Source organism: Ostrinia nubilalis, chromosome 23, assembly GCF_963855985.1.
Source record: "Ostrinia nubilalis chromosome 23, ilOstNubi1.1, whole genome shotgun sequence".
NCBI classification, from domain to species: Eukaryota; Metazoa; Arthropoda; class Insecta; order Lepidoptera; family Crambidae; genus Ostrinia; species Ostrinia nubilalis.
Genome location: NC_087110.1, coordinates 2481114 through 2503093, shown reverse-complemented (window position 1 = coordinate 2503093; position 21980 = coordinate 2481114). Strand labels below are relative to the sequence as shown.

General features: G+C 38.3%; 3 protein-coding genes across 3 annotated transcripts in view; 2 read left to right on the top strand and 1 right to left on the bottom strand.

Moving 5' to 3' along the window:
• LOC135083194 (protein MTSS 1-like) overlaps positions 1-21980 on the bottom strand; it is a 249561-nt gene that overhangs the window by 85602 nt on the left and 141979 nt on the right. The window lies entirely within an intron of this gene.
• LOC135083306 (phenoloxidase-activating enzyme-like) lies at positions 549-9063 on the top strand. Its single transcript, XM_063978047.1, has 8 exons — positions 549-788; positions 1906-2039; positions 4701-4834; positions 5351-5490; positions 5776-5923; positions 6892-7076; positions 7605-7768; positions 8637-9063. Exons 1-8 carry the CDS (start codon positions 734-736, stop codon positions 8877-8879), a joined length of 1203 nt encoding a protein of 400 aa, XP_063834117.1. The 5' UTR covers positions 549-733; the 3' UTR covers positions 8880-9063.
• LOC135083302 (phenoloxidase-activating enzyme-like) lies at positions 15864-21853 on the top strand. The gene is made up of 8 exons (XM_063978044.1): positions 15864-16019; positions 16322-16470; positions 16647-16777; positions 17217-17371; positions 18833-18986; positions 19462-19643; positions 20296-20447; positions 21523-21853. Exons 1-8 carry the CDS (start codon positions 15965-15967, stop codon positions 21781-21783), a joined length of 1239 nt encoding a protein of 412 aa, XP_063834114.1. The 5' UTR covers positions 15864-15964; the 3' UTR covers positions 21784-21853.

Sequence of the window (21980 nt, the reverse complement as noted above, 5' to 3'; positions counted from 1 at the left end):
AAACTTTTTGCTCGACCTAATATAAAATTTTAGCTAGGACCAAACGATACTGAAAATACAAGGTGGGCCAATCGATGTGTCCAGAAGTGTGTCCCGTTCGGACAAGCGTTTCGGGAGGTCTTACGTTCACATTATTTATCCCTTGGTTGTGTTTACAACATAAAGAAAGCAATTTAATGAAAATGTTGCGCAAGCACTAGGAAAGGGGAGCATTTATTGATAAATCTTCGATGTCAATGATGTCATTATGAACCATATTTATTTTTGCACTAAGAGTAGTGATAGTGTCACATTAGTCAACTGCAGAAATAAAACCCACCCAAAGTTAGGCGTAAGCCAGATTTCAATAAATAAATAAAATGTGAGAAATATCCATAAAAGCGCCATCTATCGACATTGGTTAAATCTACAGCGCTGGACAAACTACTGCTTTTGACGTTCGTAAATATTCATGTGGGGGAAGCCGTGAAACGCCATCCATCAACATCATTAGTAATTTATTATTAGTAATAGTAAGTAAATATTAACCCAGAATAACATTATAGGCTATAGGGGTAAAACGGGTTCGTTAATTAATACGTTTTGCGATTTGTTTGTCACAATGCAGTGATAGGGAAGACAGAATTTCCCGTAGATAAGGCGTCGTATAAAGCAAGTGTGTGTAAACAATGTTGACATAGTTATTATCGGGCTGCAGAGCAGTCGGGCTTGCAGCGCTCCGGGTGAACTGAACATGAAGTGGACGCTTTTGATTGGTCTCTTGGCATTCGTTAGCCACCTGCATGCAAGTGAGTACTAATAGGGAATATTCCGGGTTTTTGTATTTCTCTCATTTCAGTAGCCTTAGCATTATCGAATCAATCAGTGCTTTTCTTAAAAAAAAACCAAAATATACCAAAGATAATTATAGACGTTAGAGATCTCATGACGTCATTGGTCATGTTAGGACGACACGCAGAGTCCTATACAAGTTACTAAGCGAGACATTTTCACGCCACGCTCAGCTATTTCCATGCAAAGTTTAAACACTTGTAACTTTTTTGTTTCCAGTACGATTTCATTGCTAGTTTTTCAAAAATTCCATGATTTAAATAAGGTGTTTATTTATAAATAATTTGTTAACTTTTAAAACCGATGCATTTTCCCTATTTACATATTTTTATAAGCTCTATCTAGGCTAGAGGTAGAGTAATAAGGCGCCCTCTTTAGTAGAGTCAATTCGCCCAGGTGAACAAAGTGGAATAAATATAAAAATAGAAACTTCGCTTGACCTGTAATGTCATTTAATCACATTCAAGTGATAAATACAATAAAATTGTAAAACAAACATAATTTTATGATAAAAACTATAGAAAGGTATCAGAGTTATAAACGTTGTCACAATTTATGGCCAGAAATATGCATATAAATATGTATGCACAAATACATAATATTCTGAAAATTATTATCATACTCGTGTACCATGGTATTACAGGAAAACCACATAAACAGAAAAGAACTTGAATATTTATCATTAGGTAAATAAATATAAATAACATGACAAAACATACATTGGTATAAATGAAAACTTATTTAAGAATTTATTTATGTATGTATTACGCCCTATAGACAAAGCAATATTTCTACTAACAGTTTTCAATCTGATTCGCTCCAACTATTTTTTTGTGAAGTGATTTCGAAATTTCAAATGTCACGAATGTTAAGTGTATCTTGGGAAGCTGGGATCTATCGAACCAATCAATCGATTTCAATGTCAAAGCAGTTTATGAAAGAGAAAAAATGTAAAAATAGAATTTATTTATTTATTCTTTACTCAGGGGTTCAATTGAAACAATAAGCATAAAGTTTGGGAACCTGTGATGGGAATCAAATAATTTAAAAAGTGACATTCGTATTTTTTCGCAGACGAGGAATGCCCTGCTGGCGAGACATGTATGTCAATAAAGGAATGTCCGCAAGACATTACGGACTTGGCTAGAATGAGACCGAAGCCGAAAGACATATTAGAAAGACTAAAGAAAGCTCGATGCGGTAAACCGGTAATGTTAATTAAAATGATATTATTATCTGCATTATTACCCACACATAAATTACGTGTGTGTAATAATGCAGATAATTATGAATAAATTATGTGAATAATCATACACATGGACACAGCACAGCTGACAGTCATAGTGGCATCGGTTAGGCTGAGTTGCTCCACCTAACTTTGACCGTAACTATAACGATAACCGGTGCTTTTTGTATGGAGTGTGACAGATCTTTGACTCTATGAGAGTCAAAGATCTGTCTCATTTGTTTTTACAAGTAGGCTTTAAAAAGCACGTTTACAATGTTTTTGTAGACTTTTTTTTACGTTTGTCAAAGTTAAAGTAAGATGGTGCAACTCAGCCTTCAATTTTTTTAACTTCGTCATACACAGTGTGAGTCACGTTAAAGTGTACATATGAAAATAGATGAAACTAGACCTATTTTTATCGACAAAAAAGAGGTCAAAAAATTTTTGAGATTTTTTTTTTAATTTTTATAGAATTTTTTTTCTTCCAATTACTTATTGTAAAGAAAACGTAATAACTTTTAAACTAAACGGTATATCCTGATAAAATAAAAACAGTAATAATGCTAAATAACAGGCGATACTAAAAAAATACACAAAATACACAAAAAATGCCAACAAATAATAAAAAATGATACTTTGTGAAAAAAATCTGCTTTTAAATTCGTGTTTTTTTGGTTATTTGGTAAATTTCTCCAAAAAATGCCCCTATAACCGGTGGTTTTTATTACTTTGTATTATTCTCTATCGTATTATCTTTTTAAAACCAAAAATTGCATGTCTCTATCCCTATCATAACATTTGCTGTGATCGTTTGAACAAAGGCCTGCCACAACATTATTCTTAGCTACAGGTAGAGACAATTTTAATTTTAACTAAAATGCTTATTTTACTTCGAAATCTTTTGTTTTTATTTAAAATCTAACTTGTCTTTATCAAAATTACAAATCTAGAGCCATTTTCAGTTTCGTTGTTAACAAAGCGTTGAATGGCGCGCCCAGAGAGGCTTAGTTCAAACGATCATTGCAAACGTTGTGATAGGGATAGAGACATGCGATTTTTGGTTTTACGAAGGTAATATGATAGAGAATAATACAAAGTAATAAAAACCACTGGTTATAGGGGCATTTTTTGGAGAAATTTATCAAATAACCAAAAAAAACACGAATTTAAAAGCAGATTTTTTTCAAAAAGTATCATTTTTTATTATTTGTTGGCATTTTTTGTGTATTTTATGTATTTTTATAGTATCGCCTGTTATTTAGCATTATTACAGTTTTTATTTTATCAGGATATACCTCTTAGTTTCAAAGTTATTAGGTTTTCTTTACAATAAGTAATTGGAAGAAAAAAAATTCTATAAAAAATAAAAAATAAATCTCAAAAAATTTTTGACCTCTTTTTTGTCGATAAAAATAGGTCTAGTTTCATTTATTTTTATATGTACACTTTAACGTGACTCACACTGTATTTAGTTCGTCATAAATGGCAATGCCAGATTTTGTATGGAAGGTGGCGTCTTTTTTTTTCGCGCGGCCATCGACCAAACTTTGTTTTTTGATTACAAAATAATGTAATAAACCAAACTTACTATGGCATGTATACCTCTAAACTCAGTCTGAACTGAGTTACGAGCATTAGAAGTTTGATGATTTTCATACTAGATTTGCTTTTTGCGCGCAAGTTTTGTAAGAAATTGCAACAAAATAACGCGCTATTTTTTATTGCGCTGATTCTGCTGTATACTGATGTCTGGAGCCTTTAATGGATGATATTGTTTGTTTACACATACAATGTCACTATTTTGTTGCAATTTCTTACAAAACTTGCGCGCAAAAAGCAAATCTAGTATGAAAATCATCAAACTTCTAATGCTCGTAAGTCAGTTCAGACTGAGTTTAGAGGTATACATGTCGTAGTAAGTTTGGTTTATTATACTATTTTGTAATCAAAAAACAAGGTTTGGTCGATGGCCGCGCGAAAAAAAAAAGACGCCAATTTCCGGCATTGTCTTTTCACATCATCATCATTTAGTTTAAAAAAATCGCATGATTTCGCAGCCTTCTGATCCAATACGAGTATCTGATTGTATGTGAGACGTCGGGCTAATCTACCACTACCTAATATTGTATCTTAATGTATGTATCTTAATTTGGGTTTTCTGTAAGCTTATTATGTTGCTCATCAAATAAATAAATAAATAAATGTATTAATAAATTTATTAATAAATAAATTAATAAATGAGATCCAAGCAGAAATAAGGAGATCCGTGAACGAACTAAAGTCTGACATAGCCCGACAGACTAGCAAGCATAAGTGGCAATGGGCTAAGCACACACGACGAACTTTCGGCCGATGGGGTTGCACCGGCAAGGTTCTGGAATGGAGGGCACGCACCGGCAAGCACAACTTGGAACGTCGACCTTGAAGGTGGACAGATGACCTTATAAAGATTTCAGGAAGGCGCTGGATGCAGGCCGCTTACCTTAACTTACAGATTGGGAAATACAAGTGTGCAAATCACATTAGTTAATTTCAGCACATTCACGTTACCACATTTTTAATTTATTAAGTTTATGTCTATGTTTATGACCAAAGGTATTTGTGGTCGTTGCTTTTTATTTATTCTGTTGAATCATTGCAGGCTGACAAAAAACTTTGTTGTAAAACCCCGCCAGAGTGTTACACATGGGACGGACGACCGGGGGTGTGTGAATTGTATGACAAAGAACGAACTAAAAAATTAAATATGACACCTTGGAAAATTAAAATGTCAAAGTAAGTCCTTTAAGCCCAATTAATATACCTACTAAAAGTCAAGCTAGCTATTTCAAAAATGATTTTTCTGATATTTACCACGTCATAAAAGACAATTGGTTAATTTAACTACGGATCACAAAACTGGCCTTAACTTGATCAATTCCGTTCTTATCAGAAAACTCGAGTCATTTCTTAAACAGGCTACGTGGTGTAGCTGTTAGTTATATGGAATCTCTCGAGCTAGGTGGTTCTGGATTCGATTCCTATGAGGGACAAAGAGAAATAATTGTTTTTAATTATTCCCTGATCTATCGGATCATTACACACAATCCTGAATGTACGTAAAGGAAAATGATCCCGTGCTTCAGATGCACTTTAAGCTGAAGGTAGCTGTTATAGGTATCAGATCGTTTAGTCTCGACTGCAGGAGCGTGACATCTTCACGTTGGTCAGGGTTAGGGAGGCTTGCTATTCAGACAGTACATACTTTTTCTGATGCTGCTGACGTTTTCAAATAATAATCATTAATTTCAGATGCATAAATAAAAATCGACTGGATATCTGCTACAGTAACGAGCCTGAGCGGCAACACGCTAATTGCGAGAGCGCCTTTCCGGCTAGCCTAGACTCCGGATGCTGTGGAATCGAGAAAAGTGCAGGAGACAGGATTATGGGTGAGTTCACAAAAAGATTAACTTAAAGATTTTTTAATGTTACCACAATCTGCCAAAACACAACAATGCTGTTACCTTACATTGTTGTTATAGAGACAGACTACTCGTACCCAAGCGGACTTGAAACAAGTCCTACCACCGACTGAACCGAGCAAAAAATGTTGCTTGGAATCGAGCCCGAAACTTGTTCGTTCGAACAGGTGACCTGGTCTCTGCCTGGTCTCACCACTAGCCTACAGAAGTGGTTTTAAAAACTTTAAACCTAATGACACAAATTAATTGTAGGAGGGACAGCGACCAAGATCGATCAGTTCCCGTGGCTGGCGTTGCTCAAATATCCAAAGCCCTTCATGACCTGCAGTGGTGCACTTATAAGCAGCAAATACGTGTTGACAGCTGCCCACTGCGTAGACCGTGCTGACAAGGACCAAGCGTGAGTGTTGCCGTCTTTTTCATAGTTCATTGAAGTCATTGCCGGACAGGACCTACTTAAATAATATCCCCCGACAAATAACTGACACACTGCCAGATCAGCTTGCTACATTATGGACTACACAGGGTGGCCAGGGAGTTGACATTCCAAGCTAAAATTTAGATTCCTTACATCAATGTGTATCTAAATCACCCCTTGAGAAAACGGTGAGAAGCAACCGTGAAGCTTTAAGAAAGTTGATCTTCACTGGAAGCTTCTCTAGCGTAAGTAATTAAAAACAAACTAGTTACAAGTCCTCGCCAGAAGTGAGAAAAAAATAAAAACCAACCATAAGGAGATAGCTCCTAAACTAAGCAAATCGTGGAACATCTATGGGGGTGATTTAGGTTCACCTTGATGTAAGGAGTCTAAATTTTAGCTTTGAACGTCAACTCCTTGGCCACCCTGTATATCGACAATAGATACGTTACTTAGCTTTCATGGTAGGTATAAAGCCATTATTTTTTCTTTTAAGTGAACTTGAAGTCTGCTAATGTACCTACCTATTTATTTTATTGTAGTATCATTTTAGAGTTCCCGTAAAATTCCCAGTTAGTTTCTGTGTTGCCAGATAAACGCGAAATAAGCGATGCCCAAGATAAGTATGATAAATCCATGTTAGTTCTTATAAGAAAAAAGGCTCAACACTCCCAGATTCATATTCAAATTCAAATATTTTATTCAGTACATACATAGGCCCTTTCCAGAGCACTTATACACGTCCCAAATATAGCTTACCCTACCACCACTTCGGGACAACATAATGGGCTGAGAAGATGTGGCGGAAGAAACTCAGTCACCTTTGTGAGCCTCTTTTTCAATAAAATAACAGTAATTTATAGTTTACATGACACGCAATAAGTGCGAGCTAGGCAGGTAAAATCCACGCACTCAGACAAATAGTGTTTAAGTCGCATGTGTCATTCCAGAACCGACGTTGTACTTGGGGAATACGACAAGAGTACTAACTATGACTGTGACGATGAGCACTGCATCGAAAATGCCACTGTCACCGCCAAGATTCTGCAAATCATAATACACCCCGATTTCGATCAAATCCATAAGAATCACGACATCGCTCTCATTAGACTGGAGAAAGCGGTGCCATTTACAGGTAAAACAAAAAAATTTAAAGTTACCAATTAACATAGTACTTAATACTGCAGTAGTGTCTGAATATAATTTTGAATTATTGATAAAAAGTGATAATACTTTTGTCAATTGGAATCAATGCATGCAACCAATATCAAAAAAATTTGACAGTCGAGATGATATGATAAATTTTATAAACCTTAGAAATATTCCATGTTGCGTTTACAGACTTTAGGATAATGTCTAGTTTACCTATTTATTAGTAACACTTCTTTACTATACCTACTAATATTATAAAGCTTGAAGGGTTTGTTTGGTTAAGTAACTGCTGGTTCTATTTGAATAAATATTTTTTGTTGGCCCATTTATCGAGAAAGGCATATTATAATACCATCACGCACGCTACGATCAATAGGAGTAGAGCATGAAAAATGTTGTAAAAACGGGAAAAAATATTCAAATGACGACTTTTTCGTCGCGGGCACAGCTAATACGATTATAAGGACTTTGATTCTCCCATAGAATTAATCGATTGACTTGATGTTTGCAGATTTCATCCAACCGATATGTCTTCCGAGCCACGTTGCTGATTTGACTAAAAACCCACCAGAAAAGTTCAAACTAGTGGTCGCTGGGTGGGGAGACGTCGATCCGAATCACCATCACTCTTCTAATGTCAAGCTCCACGTTCCGCTGCCGTTCGTCGATGCACTTGTGAGTTCATTCATCACCATCATCATCAGGTCTTTTAGTCTCAACTGCAGGAGCACGACCCTTTAATTGACCAGAGGCAAATGGAAGATTTGGCCTACATTCCCCACGCTGGCCAAACGGGTTGGGTTCTGATAGATGAGTATAGGAATGGGGGCACGCGGCAGTAGTGACATAGAAACAGTTAATTATTTTCACTTATTAAATCAACTGTGAGCAGTAGTTTTTTATAAACCTTTACAAATTGACAAGTTGAAGTTGCAATTAAATGGTCGGAGCACATCACTTACACTGTTCATAACTAAAACCGGGGAACCGGGGGAAGTAAGGTTCTCAGTCCCAGTGCATGACTGGTGAACTGGTGATGATGATACATTTTCTGAAAGCATAGGTTCGCAAAAGGGAATAATAGAATTTTCTACGGGACTACTCTTCTCCGGTAAACCCAGAAGCCCAGAAGTAATGTTAATAGCTGCCATGTTGTATAAAATTAGATACATTAGGTTGGTGGGGAAAGAGCTCATATAAATAGCGTGGTCAATGTTCGAGATGTATGTCTCTTTAAGAATAATATAAAGTCAGTCTGTCGCTAGATATTACTTAACCTTAACTTCTTCTTCCTGTCGTGTCGACAACAAACCTACACAGTGTCAGCCCAAAACTCTGCTACAAGAGTGGCGTTGTCAGTAGCATTCATTAATCTTCCTGCGTGCAGTTATTTGGGCTCGCAGGGCACAAAACAGGCTGGGGAACAAAACCTTCACTGTTTGGGTTTCATTAGCTTCACTGTTTGGTGTGGGAGGTGGGATTAACCTCGTTTAGTGCTAATAAGAGATGAAATACCAACTGAAGTTCGTAATGTTATTTGCAGACATGTCGCCGAACTGTAAGTGAGTTGTGGACAAGTCAGATCTGCGCCGGCGGCGAGGCGAACAAGGACTCTTGCAGCGGCGATTCCGGCGGGCCGCTCATGTACGAAAGGGAGGACGTCGTCTTTGAAGTCCTCGGCATCACCAGCTACGGCGAGGAGAAGTGTGGCACGGTGAACGCACCCGCGTTATATACTAAAGTCCATTCGTATATGAACTGGATACATTCTAAGATTAGGCCGTAACCCACTAACACTACGGCGAGATTTGGACGTGCGAATTTTTAAATTTACAATGACTAAGTACAAAATTTAAATGACACACATGTATGTCCCAATAAGTAGGTATAACATACAATTATATTTTTAATTATATCTGTTACATTGTATTAGCAGTATTAGTGCTTACAATAAATCTGTACAGCCAAAAGTTCACTTTGTTTTAATCCATAATCTAGTGCAGCGGTTCCCAAACTTATTTTGTCTACTGCCCACTTTGAGAATAAATTCTTTTTAGCGCCCCCATTAGTCGAGTGTCGAGTGCTCAGTCGGTGTCTAAGAGTCCTCCTAGTAAATGACGCCTCCCAAGCCTCTATACAACGTCCGATTTTTTTTCTGGGCCTCTTACCGCCCCCCTTTAAGCCTGCAGCGCCCACAATGGGGCGTTATGGCCCACTTTGGGAAAGACTGATCTAGTGCAAAAAAAATGATATTTTTTTTCATTTATTTAAGAAAACAACCGAATAATACATATTTCTTATAAATAGTTCAATCACACGATCACAGGAACATCTCGTTTGCAGTGGGACACTGTTGTTGTGTTGTGACCGTGTTAGTATCAAAACACGTACGAATGGAATCCCGGAAAAACAGTTCCTGCAAAACCGGGATATCTCCGTTCGGAACTTCGGACAAGTCTTTCGGGAGGTCTTATGTTCACATTATTTATCCCTTGGTTGTGTTTACAACATAAAGAAACCAATTTAATGAAAATGTTGCGCAAGCACAAGGAAAGGGGAGCATTTATTGATAAATCTTCGATGTCAATGATGTCATTATGAACCACATTTATTTTTGCACTACGAGTAGTGATAGTGTCACATTAATCAACTGCAGAAATAAAACCTACCCAAAGTTAGGTGGTAGTTATATCACAGAATAATAATAAGTACTACGTACAGAAGTTTTACTTCGCGAAGGTATTTAAAAAAATGTATGCTCAATGTCATTAACAATAATATGGTGTAATTTAGCCTGTCTCAAGAGTCAAGCACCATTTTGTTGACAATCGTCAGTTATCGGCACTGCGCGCAAGCTATAGGGCTGACTTCGGTAAAATGATGTGACGTGAGGTGCCAAACTGCGGAAAATGGCGGAGGAAATACATGACTTAGCATGAATTATCATGAATAACATTAACTACTTGTAAATAAGTAGTTAATATTATAGTAGCAAGTCTCAGTGTCTTGAGGCAACTTAAAAAAGTACATTCTGTGGTTTCATTATTATATAGGCAGTTAAATACTGCACAGTATTTAGTACACCATTTTCTTTATTTTCTTCCATCATACACAAGAATACGCGTGCGTGAGTCAATGTTCGCTCGTATGTGAGGCCTTGTGACCTTGTCGAATAATATTAGTAGGGAATTTAGTGCAATGATTTGTATGGAGACCCCTCCACTTTGGTATAGAAGGCTCATTTTTGCAACAGTGGTTCTTTGGGTGCTCCTGAGTGGATTTCCGTCGGTAGACATCGGGAGCCCCCCCTGTGGTAGCAGGGGGAGGGGGGGCAAGTTTCCTTCCGCCGCGCTTCACTTTAAGGCCCATATCTTCAAAACTATGGGTATTAGGGCAAGTGTGGTATCATTTTCGGATAATTAAAGGATGGCGAATTCATTTCTAGAACAAACTTTTTGCCTTTTCATACAAAAAAATAGAAATATTGAGTAAAATTCACAAAAACCAAAAAGTATTTTTTTAAATAAACGTCGTTTACTTTTAAACCACTGGAGATAATCTAATAAAAAAAAATATGACCTGAAAGCTACATTTATCAGGATTATAAAAATATAACATTGTATGGTACATTTTTCGCAAAAAGTAGGTGAAAAAAATTATTTCTTCAGGACACAGCGGGCGAATTTTATTGCGCATCGGAAAAAAAAATTATTTTATCCATGAATTCATACTATTTGGTTCCTAAGCAAGCAAGGATTATTATTTTAGAATTTATTTAGAGTTGCTGGCACATCAATCTAACAAAATTTGTATTTTTTCGTCAATTGATTTTGAACTCTATGTGTGTGAGACATAAGGTTGAAAATAGCTTAAATGCATTTTAATATTAAAAATATCATAAGAAGAAAGCACTAAATAAAGAACTTTAATTTGTCTAAACGTCTTAATGATTATTATTATTTTAATTAACACTTTTATTTCTACATACTATTGTACCAGTGATTTAACGGAAAGGTAAGTGTGAGGAAAATGAGGTTTCACAATCATAGTACGGGAGATATTTTTAGCACAAAGGTTACGGCTGTGACCGTTTTAGTTGTTTTTTTCAGACAGCACCAGCTTCTGCACTACTTCTCACCATTTTCAGGCAAGCCTCGGCAGCTACGGGCAAACCGGTCCATGTAGGCTCCATCTTGCTATCGACTCTGGTCCACCCCCAACCAGTCGGGTAAAGGGAAGACTCGAGTCGGTTGCTTGCACCTGATCCTATACGCGAATCCCTTGATATACTGCCAGTAGCCAAGGCTGATACAAAGCTGCTGCTGCTGTCTGGGTTATCCTAGGGCCTAAGCTAAGCTAAGCTAAGCTAGGTCTAAGCGTAGTCCACAGCGACCTATTAGGATCTTTATGCTCCATTTTTTTATTCCTTATCATCCAAAAAAATCCTATCCATTAGGTGAATTAAGCGTCTGAGTGAAAGCCTTCTAAGTCTTCTGATGCCGGATATGCTGACCCAAGCAGACCCATCCTTACAGTATTGATTCATGGACCCCACATGTATTCCACATGCTCGAGAGCTGTCTTCTGTTGTTAGGCTCATTTTGTGGGACATGTGGTTCGTTCCATAATGCCCAGTTTGCGTACCAGTAATTGCTTGGGCCTTTTATTTCCGCTTAATGAGTTTTCTCCATGACCCTGTGTTTCCCTTTAGGAATGATTTGGAGAGGCTTATCTTATATCGTTGGAGCTTTCCCATTCAGCACTGTGCTTCTTGGATATGGCCATATTATGGCCATGAGGTATGCCGTTAGATAAAGGTAAGTATCAGTTCTGACCCAATAGGTATCGCCTCTGACCCTAGTTTCGCTAGACTGTCGGCTCTCCCATTGCATTTGATCCGTGTATGTCCAGGTAACCCACATCAGGGACACTTTCATGCCTTCCGAGTTTGTTCATCTTTAAGATTGCATCTAGAATAATTCTAGACTCAACCTTCACTGAGGCGATGGCTTTTTGTTTGAGTGCTGCCTGGCTGTGGATCAGGATGTAAATATTGCGTTTTTACACCCCTGTTCTTTAGTGCACACATATTATAGCGTAGAATTCAGCTTGAAACACTGTAGCAAACCTCCTTAAGCGTTCACTATGTTCGAAGTGTTTACAGTAGACGCCCGTTCCCGTTCCCAAGGCCATCTTTGCAGTGGCGGCGTAAGTCCTAAGGCACCCCCTGGTAACCCCCACGATTTTGGGGTTACCTACCGATTCCAAGATTGAAAGACAATGACATAGACCGCAGATTTGCTTTGAGCTGTCAGTAAACCAGATTAGGCTGTTCTGTTGGGATTTTGGTCCTCTTTTCTAGTCGTCCCTTGTTCAAGATCTATCCACTTACTTATTAGATCAATCCAAGGGGTTCGCGTATAGGACTAGTTGCAAGCAACCGACTCAGTCTTCCCTATACCCGACTGGTTGGGGGTGGACCAGAGCCGATAGCAAGATGGAGCCTACATGGACCGGTTTGCCCGTAGCTGCCGAATCGAAACCGAAACGATGGCCGTAACAGCGTACCTATTACATTTGAAAATTTCGACGGGACGAGTGTCTGTACTTCTGTAGCTCACATAGAGCAGTCGCCCGGCAAGCGAAAGGTGGCGTTACCTACATACTGTTGCCCTGCGGGCAAAACCGTTATCCGAAGTTTCGAATGTTGCCATACCTCTCATGCAAAGCGAGAAGCCAGCATGAGCGACGGTGACAGACGTGAAACTACGTAAACAGCGTTTCGGGGTAGGTAAGGAGAAAATCGAAAAATTAAAATTATAATTATTTTTATTTGTATAGACTAATTAAATTAGTACTTACTAGGGCATGCAAAAACCGAGCGGTTTGGAAAAACCGGTTTTTTCGGGTTTTTCGGGTCGACTGTTTGTAAGTAAATAAAAATGCTGCAAATTATAATAAAAATCATTTTATTTCTTTTATATTCTAGTTTGACAAGATGAAGTTACATGTTCTGAACATAATACATTGTGAGATCAATTGAATAGTTTAATTAAAAATCAAATATAAAGAGATCAACAATAGGATACTTCGCTCATTAGCAAAGCAAAACCTTTGGTCAGGACTTCTTGGCGGGAATCTGAAGCGTCATGTTAGCGGTTTTGTTTTATTTCCTCAAATTCGTGTGTGGGCGACTATTAATGTGTAATAATGGTGGATTATTAACCATTGAGTGTTCGTGAACGTCCATGGGTGTGGGCAAGTGAAGCAAAACAGTGCATCGTGATTCTTCTGGTTCTCTCAAGTTGTCCATAGGAGGTCTCAGTAAAGCACCACAAGTTTACTGAGACTCAAAGGGTGGAAAAGGGTATCATCTATCATCCTTCATTATATCATTACTTGATCTCATTTTGTAACTCGTATCACTTATATACTGGAAAATGGCACAAATCAAGTCGACCTCGACGTGTATTGCCAACATCATCAAAAAAGAAGAAGAACATTTGGTCATAGTTATGCTTAATTAAATAATATGTAAGTTGACACTGAGACACTGACAGAGACTAGCAAAGCAAAAATAATGGCGGCAATGGTCAAATACAAAGAGCGTTCCATTTTGCGCCCGCGCGCTTATAGCTTTAGCTAGAAGATACATGGTACTTTAGTTCAATACCATAGCCATAGACTATACTCTACTCATTCACATTGCATTACAATAATTGTTTTTATTGATATGACTAAAGAAGCATGTTCTTGTATGAGTTATTAAATTATCTAAAATCGTAGAAGAAAAACCGAAATAACCGAAAAACCCGGATTTATAACTGACAAAAACCGAGTTCCAAATTGTGTCGGTTATCCGGTTTTTCGGTTATCCGGTTAACCGGTTTGCATGCCCTAGTACTTACAAATCGTCAAATGCTCAAGGAGCCTATACATGTCTCATTCCTATTTTGCCCTACCAGCGCTTCGAGACATTTGACAAGTGCTGAGAAGAAGCGCCGCAAGTCCGCAACAAACTCAGTCACTACTGTCAGACCTGCGGTACTTTTTATCTGTTTTTATTCATCTCAATCAATCATCGAATAGTTTGGGACCGCTTTATTAGGTGCTCAGGAGTCAGGACAACTGTATACAACATCACAATGTTTAGCTTAAAGCGCTCGACTGTATACAGTAATTAATACAACATTGTATTTTATTCGAGTAATTAAATTACCTCAAGGAAATTAATATAAGACAATATCAAACAAACATTGTACTGAAATAATTCAAATGAGTAACTAACTGACGCAAACAATGATAATGACATTATATTTTGTGCATTAACGCAATAGCTTATAATAATCAACAAAGTTACTGGAAGTGGAAACACGTCAATAAACTTAACTTTAATAAGTATTAATGTTGCGTAGGTAGATACGAAAATGATACAGGGTTACGAGAACAGCGCAGATTTTTAGAAATAGAAATAACTTTATTGACACAGAAAAACATGTACCTATCATTCAATTTGGTTTACCAAGAGCGCCATCAGCATGGCACAATCATGCATGCAACTGTTTCGTAATGTTGTCATTAAACTTGATCATCAAAATTTTCATTATTGTGTTCCAGCGGTATGCGGTAAGAACTGGCTATCTTACCCTATAGCCAGTTCTTCTGTAGTTGAGGATCCCGAGTGAAGCTTGCTTCCATCTTCGGCCTGATCATCACTTCCACCAAGTGAGATGCAGGCCATGTGTTTCCACCTCAGTTTCCACGTTGTGGATAAAAAAAGTTCAATAATAAAAATGAACTAATACCTACGATGCCAAGAATTAATCATTGATGCCTCCGACTGCATTTGTGAACACTAGGTTGTCTTGTGTCTCGCGACAAGGAAACATTTCCGTGCTTTTAAGCGATTTTGTGAAAAATATTATTGGCAGGTAGTTGCTAATTGCTCATAAGATAGGCCCCCTTAATTTAATTTATTGTCCGTGGTGCATAATCTTTTCTTAAAGGTTTTAAACCTTTGTTTGTCACCTGTCATCCGCTTTGCAATGGAGGGAAGTCGAACCTTAATTTCGAACTCCTCTTATGTTCTTCTGATTAATTTCGTTGCGGGTCCAATGACAGTTTAACTTTCCCCCGGGACAAACTTGACCTTCATTGGTTGGGTTTTTGTGGCGGTCAAGCTGTAGATCCTGGCTACACAGGAGTTGCAGTGGTGGGAACGAGAGGTGGGAATAGTCCCGTTAGGTTGTCTTGTTTTTATCTTTTTAGTTCATTTTTACGCAGTTGGGTTTTTTTTTTTTTCAATAATAATTTAATTTTAATAATTAGTTATGTAGGTACCATACATTTTTGTAAGCTACTTAAAAAGTCCTTCATTTTGATACCTCACTCGATAGGTTTGGAGAAAAATATGACGCCTAAAATCCGCCATTTTGATTTTTTTCAATTTTAATATAGCCAGTGTCACTCTCACGATTAAGACGAATATAACGACACCTCTCACGCTAAAATCGGTTAAGCCGTTTAGGCTGTAGGCCGTGCATAAGAAATATACATACATACACTCGAAAAACAGAACCCTCCGTCTGGCGCAGTCGGGTAAAAATATGCAGTTACTTTTTCTGTGACACACCGAAATCCATACGAGCGAACCAGATGTGTCAAAACTCAAAAGCCAATAATACCTACGATGATAACAAAAATACCAGTCAAATTAATAATACGTAATTTTCCAGGATGCCCTGTAATATAAACATTAGTTCAGCGTCGGCCAAATCATTTATGGTATAAGTAATGAGAATGACTCTAACATTCACGTAATGTGCCAGTGTGACTGTGATCGTCGAATTACACTAGGATAGTCCTGTCAAAATGCTTCTCCAACTCGCGTGTGTCTTTGCATTTGTGGCTCTTTACGTTCACGGGCGTAAGTGTTATTTTATTTTATCTTAAAGATTATTTTATTTTATTTGTTTAACAATGTTTCAACAGCATTTAATTGTACATAAATGTGCAGGGAGATACTTACTATACATGTAGCTTAATAAAACTAAATTAACTATAGTTTGTTTATTTATATAAACATCAACATATCAGATTTTCTATCTATAGGATATTCTCTATCTATACCATTAATTCAGAATCTGAAACAACCGTTTTTTATATTAACCTGAGCGGGTATTGCTGTCGCATTACGTGAACATAAAAAGTGTTGTCTACTCATTTTAGAAGAGCTCTGCACGAGGCCCGATGGAGGACATGGAACGTGCATCAAATACGTACAATGCCCAGACATTATGGAAAGACTACGAGGCCGGCACAAGGCTGGTCTCAATCTGGCACAATACACTTGCGGCTTTGAAGGGCTGCTGCCAAAGGTTACGAAGATATTAAAACATAAATTTTAATTAATATGTATCAAGTGTGTCTCTCGTTGGCAGTCCTAAATAAACAAAATAAAATAAAAGAAATTGATAACAACAACAATAATAGTTATGAACGGAATACGGATATATTGAGTCCTTGTACTTACGAGTTTTTCATAACATTATAGGTCTGCTGCGACAGTTGTTATACACCAGAAGGGAACAAGGGGAAGTGCGTACATGTGAAGCAGTGTCCACATTTGAATAATTATAGATATAGTAATATATCCAGTGAAAAATTCTATGTGAGGAATTCCAGGTCAGTGATACCAAAAATATGACTATAAACCTTACATCCTCAACTGCGTCCAGTTTATTCTGTGCCCTATGCTCTAACCTTTTGAAATAAGCGACTTCTTTTAAAAAATTTTGGACCTTCCTCGAAAATTTCTAAAATAGACATGCGCGAAAACCATGCGATTCCTGGGTGGTTCTAATTGGCGAGGCACTGAAGCGGTAACCGAGCTGTTAAGATTTGATGCAAAGATACGAGAACTGCCCAGCATCCGCGTGATTATCGCTGTGTCCAACGAACCAGCGGGGTTATTCCGAAAAACGTTATCCGTTATTGTTGCTCCTCACGCAAAACGAGATGCGACTGTGACATAGACCCGACACTTAACTACGTAAACAACGTTTCGGGGTAGCCCTCCAGGTCATACACACATATTTTTGTTTGAATATATTTGGCTGATCAGATGTTTCACTGGCCGTTTCGACGTGTGCTGCGGCCCTCTCCCGCAGTTCAACACCGAGCCCTGGGACAACTGCCAGAGTCAAATGACAGCGTTCCCTCCAGATCCCGCTAGTGGATGTTGTGGTTATGACGCCAACAGTGGTGACAAGATTTTTGGTGGGTAACACACGTTTTATTTCCAAGTTGTAAAGGTGAGTCTATGCTAGACAAGCCGAGCACCAGCTGATTGCAAGCCGACCCGCTTTACTCGCGGTGTAGTGTGGAGATGTACAACGAGACTTCAACAATCACTCTACTCGAAGCGCCTCTAAATCCCTGTGTTCGTCAAAAAACTGTCAAAAGGCGGAACACAGTCGAGCCTCGAAGCTCGTAAGTCAGTTCGTCTAGCGTAGACCCACCTTAAGGCTCGGTTTCCACCAAGGCGGACCGGACCGGAGCAGACCGGGCGGACTAATTTTTGTACAGAACTTGACAGCGGCGGCGGCGGCTCCGCGCGGAGCCGAGAGGAGAAGTGAAAAAAAAATTAAAACCGAGTCCAAAAAACCTATACTAAAAAGTAGAAAAATAATTACTAATTACCTACTTATTTATTAGGACGAATTATTAATATTTATGTAGGTATACCATGATTGATACTTCTGGAGTCGATGCCAAGATTATGAAACATGTAAAGTTTGCCTGCACCGACTCCAAAAGTATCAATCATGGTATACCTACATAAATATTAATAATTCGTCCTAATAAATAAGTAGGTAATTAGTAATTATTTTTCTACTTTTTAGTATAGGTTTTTTGGAGTCGGTTTTAATTTTTTTTATAAAATTTTACTTATTTCTTACTTTTTAGTTAACTAATTATTACCTTGATGTTACCACTGAAGGTAGGCAGTACATTGAGACCATATTCTTAATGTATATTATAAAAAAGTTCATCCCCAATTTTCCACCCTTGGGGGTGAAATATTTTCTTCAAATTCGCATGAAACCACCCTTTTGATAATACCTATTCAACAAAAAAGTAATCGTTCTAATTAGTTTATAATCGGCGGAGATATTGCGTATAAAAAAGTTCATCCCCAATTTTCCACCCTTGGGGGTGAAATATTTTCTTCAAATTCGCATGAAACCACCCTTTTGATAATACCTATTCAACAAAAAAGTAATCGTTCTAATTGGTTTATAATCGGCGGAGATATTGCGTATAAAAAAGTTCATCCCCAATTTTCCACCCTTGGGGGTTGTTTTTTTAATTATTAAATTGAAATGGGACCACCCTTGAGGTATTACCTATACGCTGAAAAAAGATTTGTTCAAATCGGTTCATAATTGGCGGAGTTATCGCGTAACAAACATAGAAAAAAAAAAAAAAAAAAAAAAACACTCAACTCCTCCTTTTTTTGAAGTCGGTTGAAAATAATGAAAACTGATTGGCATCCAAAACACTTCTCCGCTCCGCTCTTCGCCTCCGCCTTGGTGGGAATCGGGCCTGAGAGCCGACTAGTTTCTGTAGCATTATTAAGTTGTATTTGCGATTCTTAAACAAAAACCTCAAATGTGCCATATAAAGTTCGACCAGCTCCTAAGTTTCTTCGCTGATATCAAGATTTTTTCTTTCCAGGGGGTGAAGACACCGCTATAGATGAATACCCATGGACAGTACTTCTAGAATACAACGACGCTAATAAAATTAAGACGTATTGTGGCGGAACCCTGATCAGTAACAGATACGTTTTGACGGCGGCCCATTGTATCACCGATGAAACAAAGCTGCCGTAAGTCGAAGTCATTTTACTTAATAGTAGATAGATTTGTGATAGTAATAATTACTTTAGTAATCTTGTTATTATAGTAGTTAACTCAAGATTTTTTCATACAAACTTTGGCAGTCAGTAACTTCTATACCCCATTGATTTCGACATTAAGAGAGTAACAAATGAGTAGGTTATCTTCATAGAAACGCACCGGGCGCGGTTTGTATGTGAGCGCGCCAATACGTATACGGCGCGCACGCACACACTGACAAAATTTAGCGTGGATTAGCGGGGAGCCAGTCGTGGTTGCGCCGAATTTTGTCAGTGTGTGCGTGCGCACCGCAAACGTATATTGGCGCGCTCACATACAAACCGCGCTCGGTGCGTTTATATGAAGATAACCTACTTTTTTGTATTTACTTTGACATTAAGCTTTCGGTGGGGTAAAATATGCATCATAATGAAATTTTTCGGACTATCTCTTTCAACTTTACAGCATAAACGTCCGCCTAGGCGAGTACGACACCCGGTACGACATAGATTGTGTGAACGCCGACTGCGCCCAGCCTCTGCAAGTGATCCCCATAGAAAGCATCCTCGTGCACCCTTCGTACAGCTCCTTCACTAGAAAAAACGACATTGCTCTTATAAGATTAGCCAGACCTGCCATCTATAACGGTACTGATGATTTTTAGGGTTCCGTAGCCAAATGGCAAAAAACGGAACCCTTATAGATTCGTCATGTCTGTCTGTCTGTCTGTCTGTCCGTCCGTCCGTCCGTCCGTATGTCACAGCCATTTTTTTCCGAAACTATAAGAGCTATAGGTACTGTTGAAACTTGGTAAGTAGATGTATTCTGTGAACCGCATTAGGATTTTGATGCAAAAATAAAAAAATAATAATAAATATTGGGGGCTCCTTATAGTTAGAACCGAAACTCAAAAAATTTTTTTTCATCAAACACATACGTGTGGGGTATCTATGGATAGGTCTTCAAAAATGATATCGAGGTTTCTAAAATACTTTTTTTCTAAACCGAATAGTTTGCGTGACAGACGCTTCCAAAGTGGAAAAAAGTTGGTCCCCCCCCCCCCTCTAACTTCTAAAATAAGAAAATGAAAAATCTAAAAAAAAAATATATGATGTACATTACTATAAAAACTACCAACGAAAATTGTTTTGAACGAGATTAATTTCATAAATCAATGGTACGGAACCCTTTGTGCGTGAGTCCGACACGCACTTGTCCGGTTTTAATTTTTACTGCTTGGACTGATATCTGTTTACCATTTTTGTTGAACTGTACTGTACGTTCATTCTTTTTTTTTAGAGTTCGTCCGTCCAATTTGCTTGACGAATTCCGACGTTTTGCGAAGCGTGAATGAAGGAGTTAAACTCATCACTGCAGGATGGGGCAGGTGGAATCGGACAAACAATAGTCCCATCAAACAAAAAGTTACATTGCCGCTCGTCAGCATTGAGGTAGGTGTATAACAGATAATAACAGAGTTCAAAATTATACGTTTCGCAAAGGTTGACGGCACTTACAAATACAGTTGTACCTAATTTTTAATAATTAATATACAGGGTGTTAGGTAAATGGGTATATGAGCCGACACTAGCCCATGTTAACATGGGCATATAAATGGTATGGTGAAGTCAGAAAATTGATATCTTCATTTTAATTATTTTAATTTTCATACAAATCGGATTTTATAAAATTTATTTTGTATGAAAATTTAAAAAAATTAAATGATGATATCAAATTTCTGACTTCACCATACCATTTATATGCCCATGTTAACATGGGCTAGTGTCGGCTCATATACCCATTTACCTAACACTCTGTATAGTATTTCAATCTACGAGCAGGGTTTTTTTATTATGTGGACTAGTTATAAACAATTTTGCAACAATATCTAGCGTATCAAGGTCCAACTTCAAGACTATCGGATAAGTCAACCAGAGGCCTGAATATGAGTTTACATCAAACGTAGTCTCTAGTAGATTGTACAGCGCAAAAAAAAAACTCACACTAAGCCCTCAGAACACCAGAAGTCTACACTGTCCCTAATATAGGATTTATCCTTCTTCCTGAAGAGATAAACACCCGTATTCACAAACATTACAATGAGGTCTTACAGTGCGCGTGGACGCAAAGGGTCCCAAAAACCTGTTCATAGACAATACTTGAGTGGCGGAGTGACACACACGAACCAGCCATAGGACGTCCACTGCTGAACATAGGCCTCCCCCAATGCTTTCCATGTTACCCGGTTGGTAGCGGCTTGCGTCCAGCGCTTTTTTGCTACCTTTATGATGTCGTCGGTCCACCTTGTGGGTGGACGTCCCACGCTGCGTTTTCCGGTACGCGGCCTCCACTCCAGAACCTTGCCGCCCCATCGGCCGTCAGTTCTGCATACTATGTGCCCTGCCCATTGCTTCTTCAGCTTGCTAATCCGTCGGGCTATGTCAGCAACTTTAGTTTGTGAATATGGGTCTTAAATAGAATTATTTTCAGATAAAGCGTTGATGGCTAAAACATTACACATTACAGGACTGCCAAAATGCCGTGAACCACACGCTTAACCCGCCTCGTCTCTGGAAGCATCAGATTTGCGCCGGTGGAGAACCTGGAAAGGACGCGTGCAAGGGAGACTCAGGGGGCCCGCTGATGTTGACATCTGATGGTCTGCTACACGTGCTGGTCGGGTTAGTGAGCTTCGGGCCCAAGAACTGCGGGAAAGCGGGCGTGCCCGGGGTGTACACAAACATACACTCATACACAAGGTGGATAAGGAGGAATATATACCCGTAATGTTCTAATCTAATTTGACCTGTATTCTTCGTGAATATGTAATGGAATGGAGGTAAATAAAAAATTAGCAAATAAACATTATATTTTATTATCCTGTTGTACCTATGCCTATCCAAATAAGTTATTGAATTTAAAAAGAAAGAGCGTGTTACACGCCTCTTTATTCATTATACCCTAGAAGCGCTTTGAGTTCATCA

What these genes read in the sequence shown, in the direction of transcription:
- LOC135083306 (XM_063978047.1), top strand. Translation starts at nt 734, where the DNA reads ATGAAGTGGACGCTTTTGATTGGTCTCTTGGCATTCGTTAGCCACCTG. An exon ending in CGTTAGCCACCTGCATGCAA is followed by an intron (nt 789 to 1,905) that starts GTGAGTACTAAT and finishes ATTTTTTCGCAG; the next exon opens with ACGAGGAATGCCCTGCTGGC. An exon ending in AAGCTCGATGCGGTAAACCG is followed by an intron (nt 2,040 to 4,700) that starts GTAATGTTAATT and finishes GAATCATTGCAG; the next exon opens with GCTGACAAAAAACTTTGTTG.
- LOC135083302 (XM_063978044.1), top strand. Translation starts at nt 15,965, where the DNA reads ATGCTTCTCCAACTCGCGTGTGTCTTTGCATTTGTGGCTCTTTACGTT. An exon ending in TTGAAGGGCTGCTGCCAAAG is followed by an intron (nt 16,471 to 16,646) that starts GTTACGAAGATA and finishes ATAACATTATAG; the next exon opens with GTCTGCTGCGACAGTTGTTA. An exon ending in CAGACCTGCCATCTATAACG is followed by an intron (nt 19,644 to 20,295) that starts GTACTGATGATT and finishes CTTTTTTTTTAG; the next exon opens with AGTTCGTCCGTCCAATTTGC.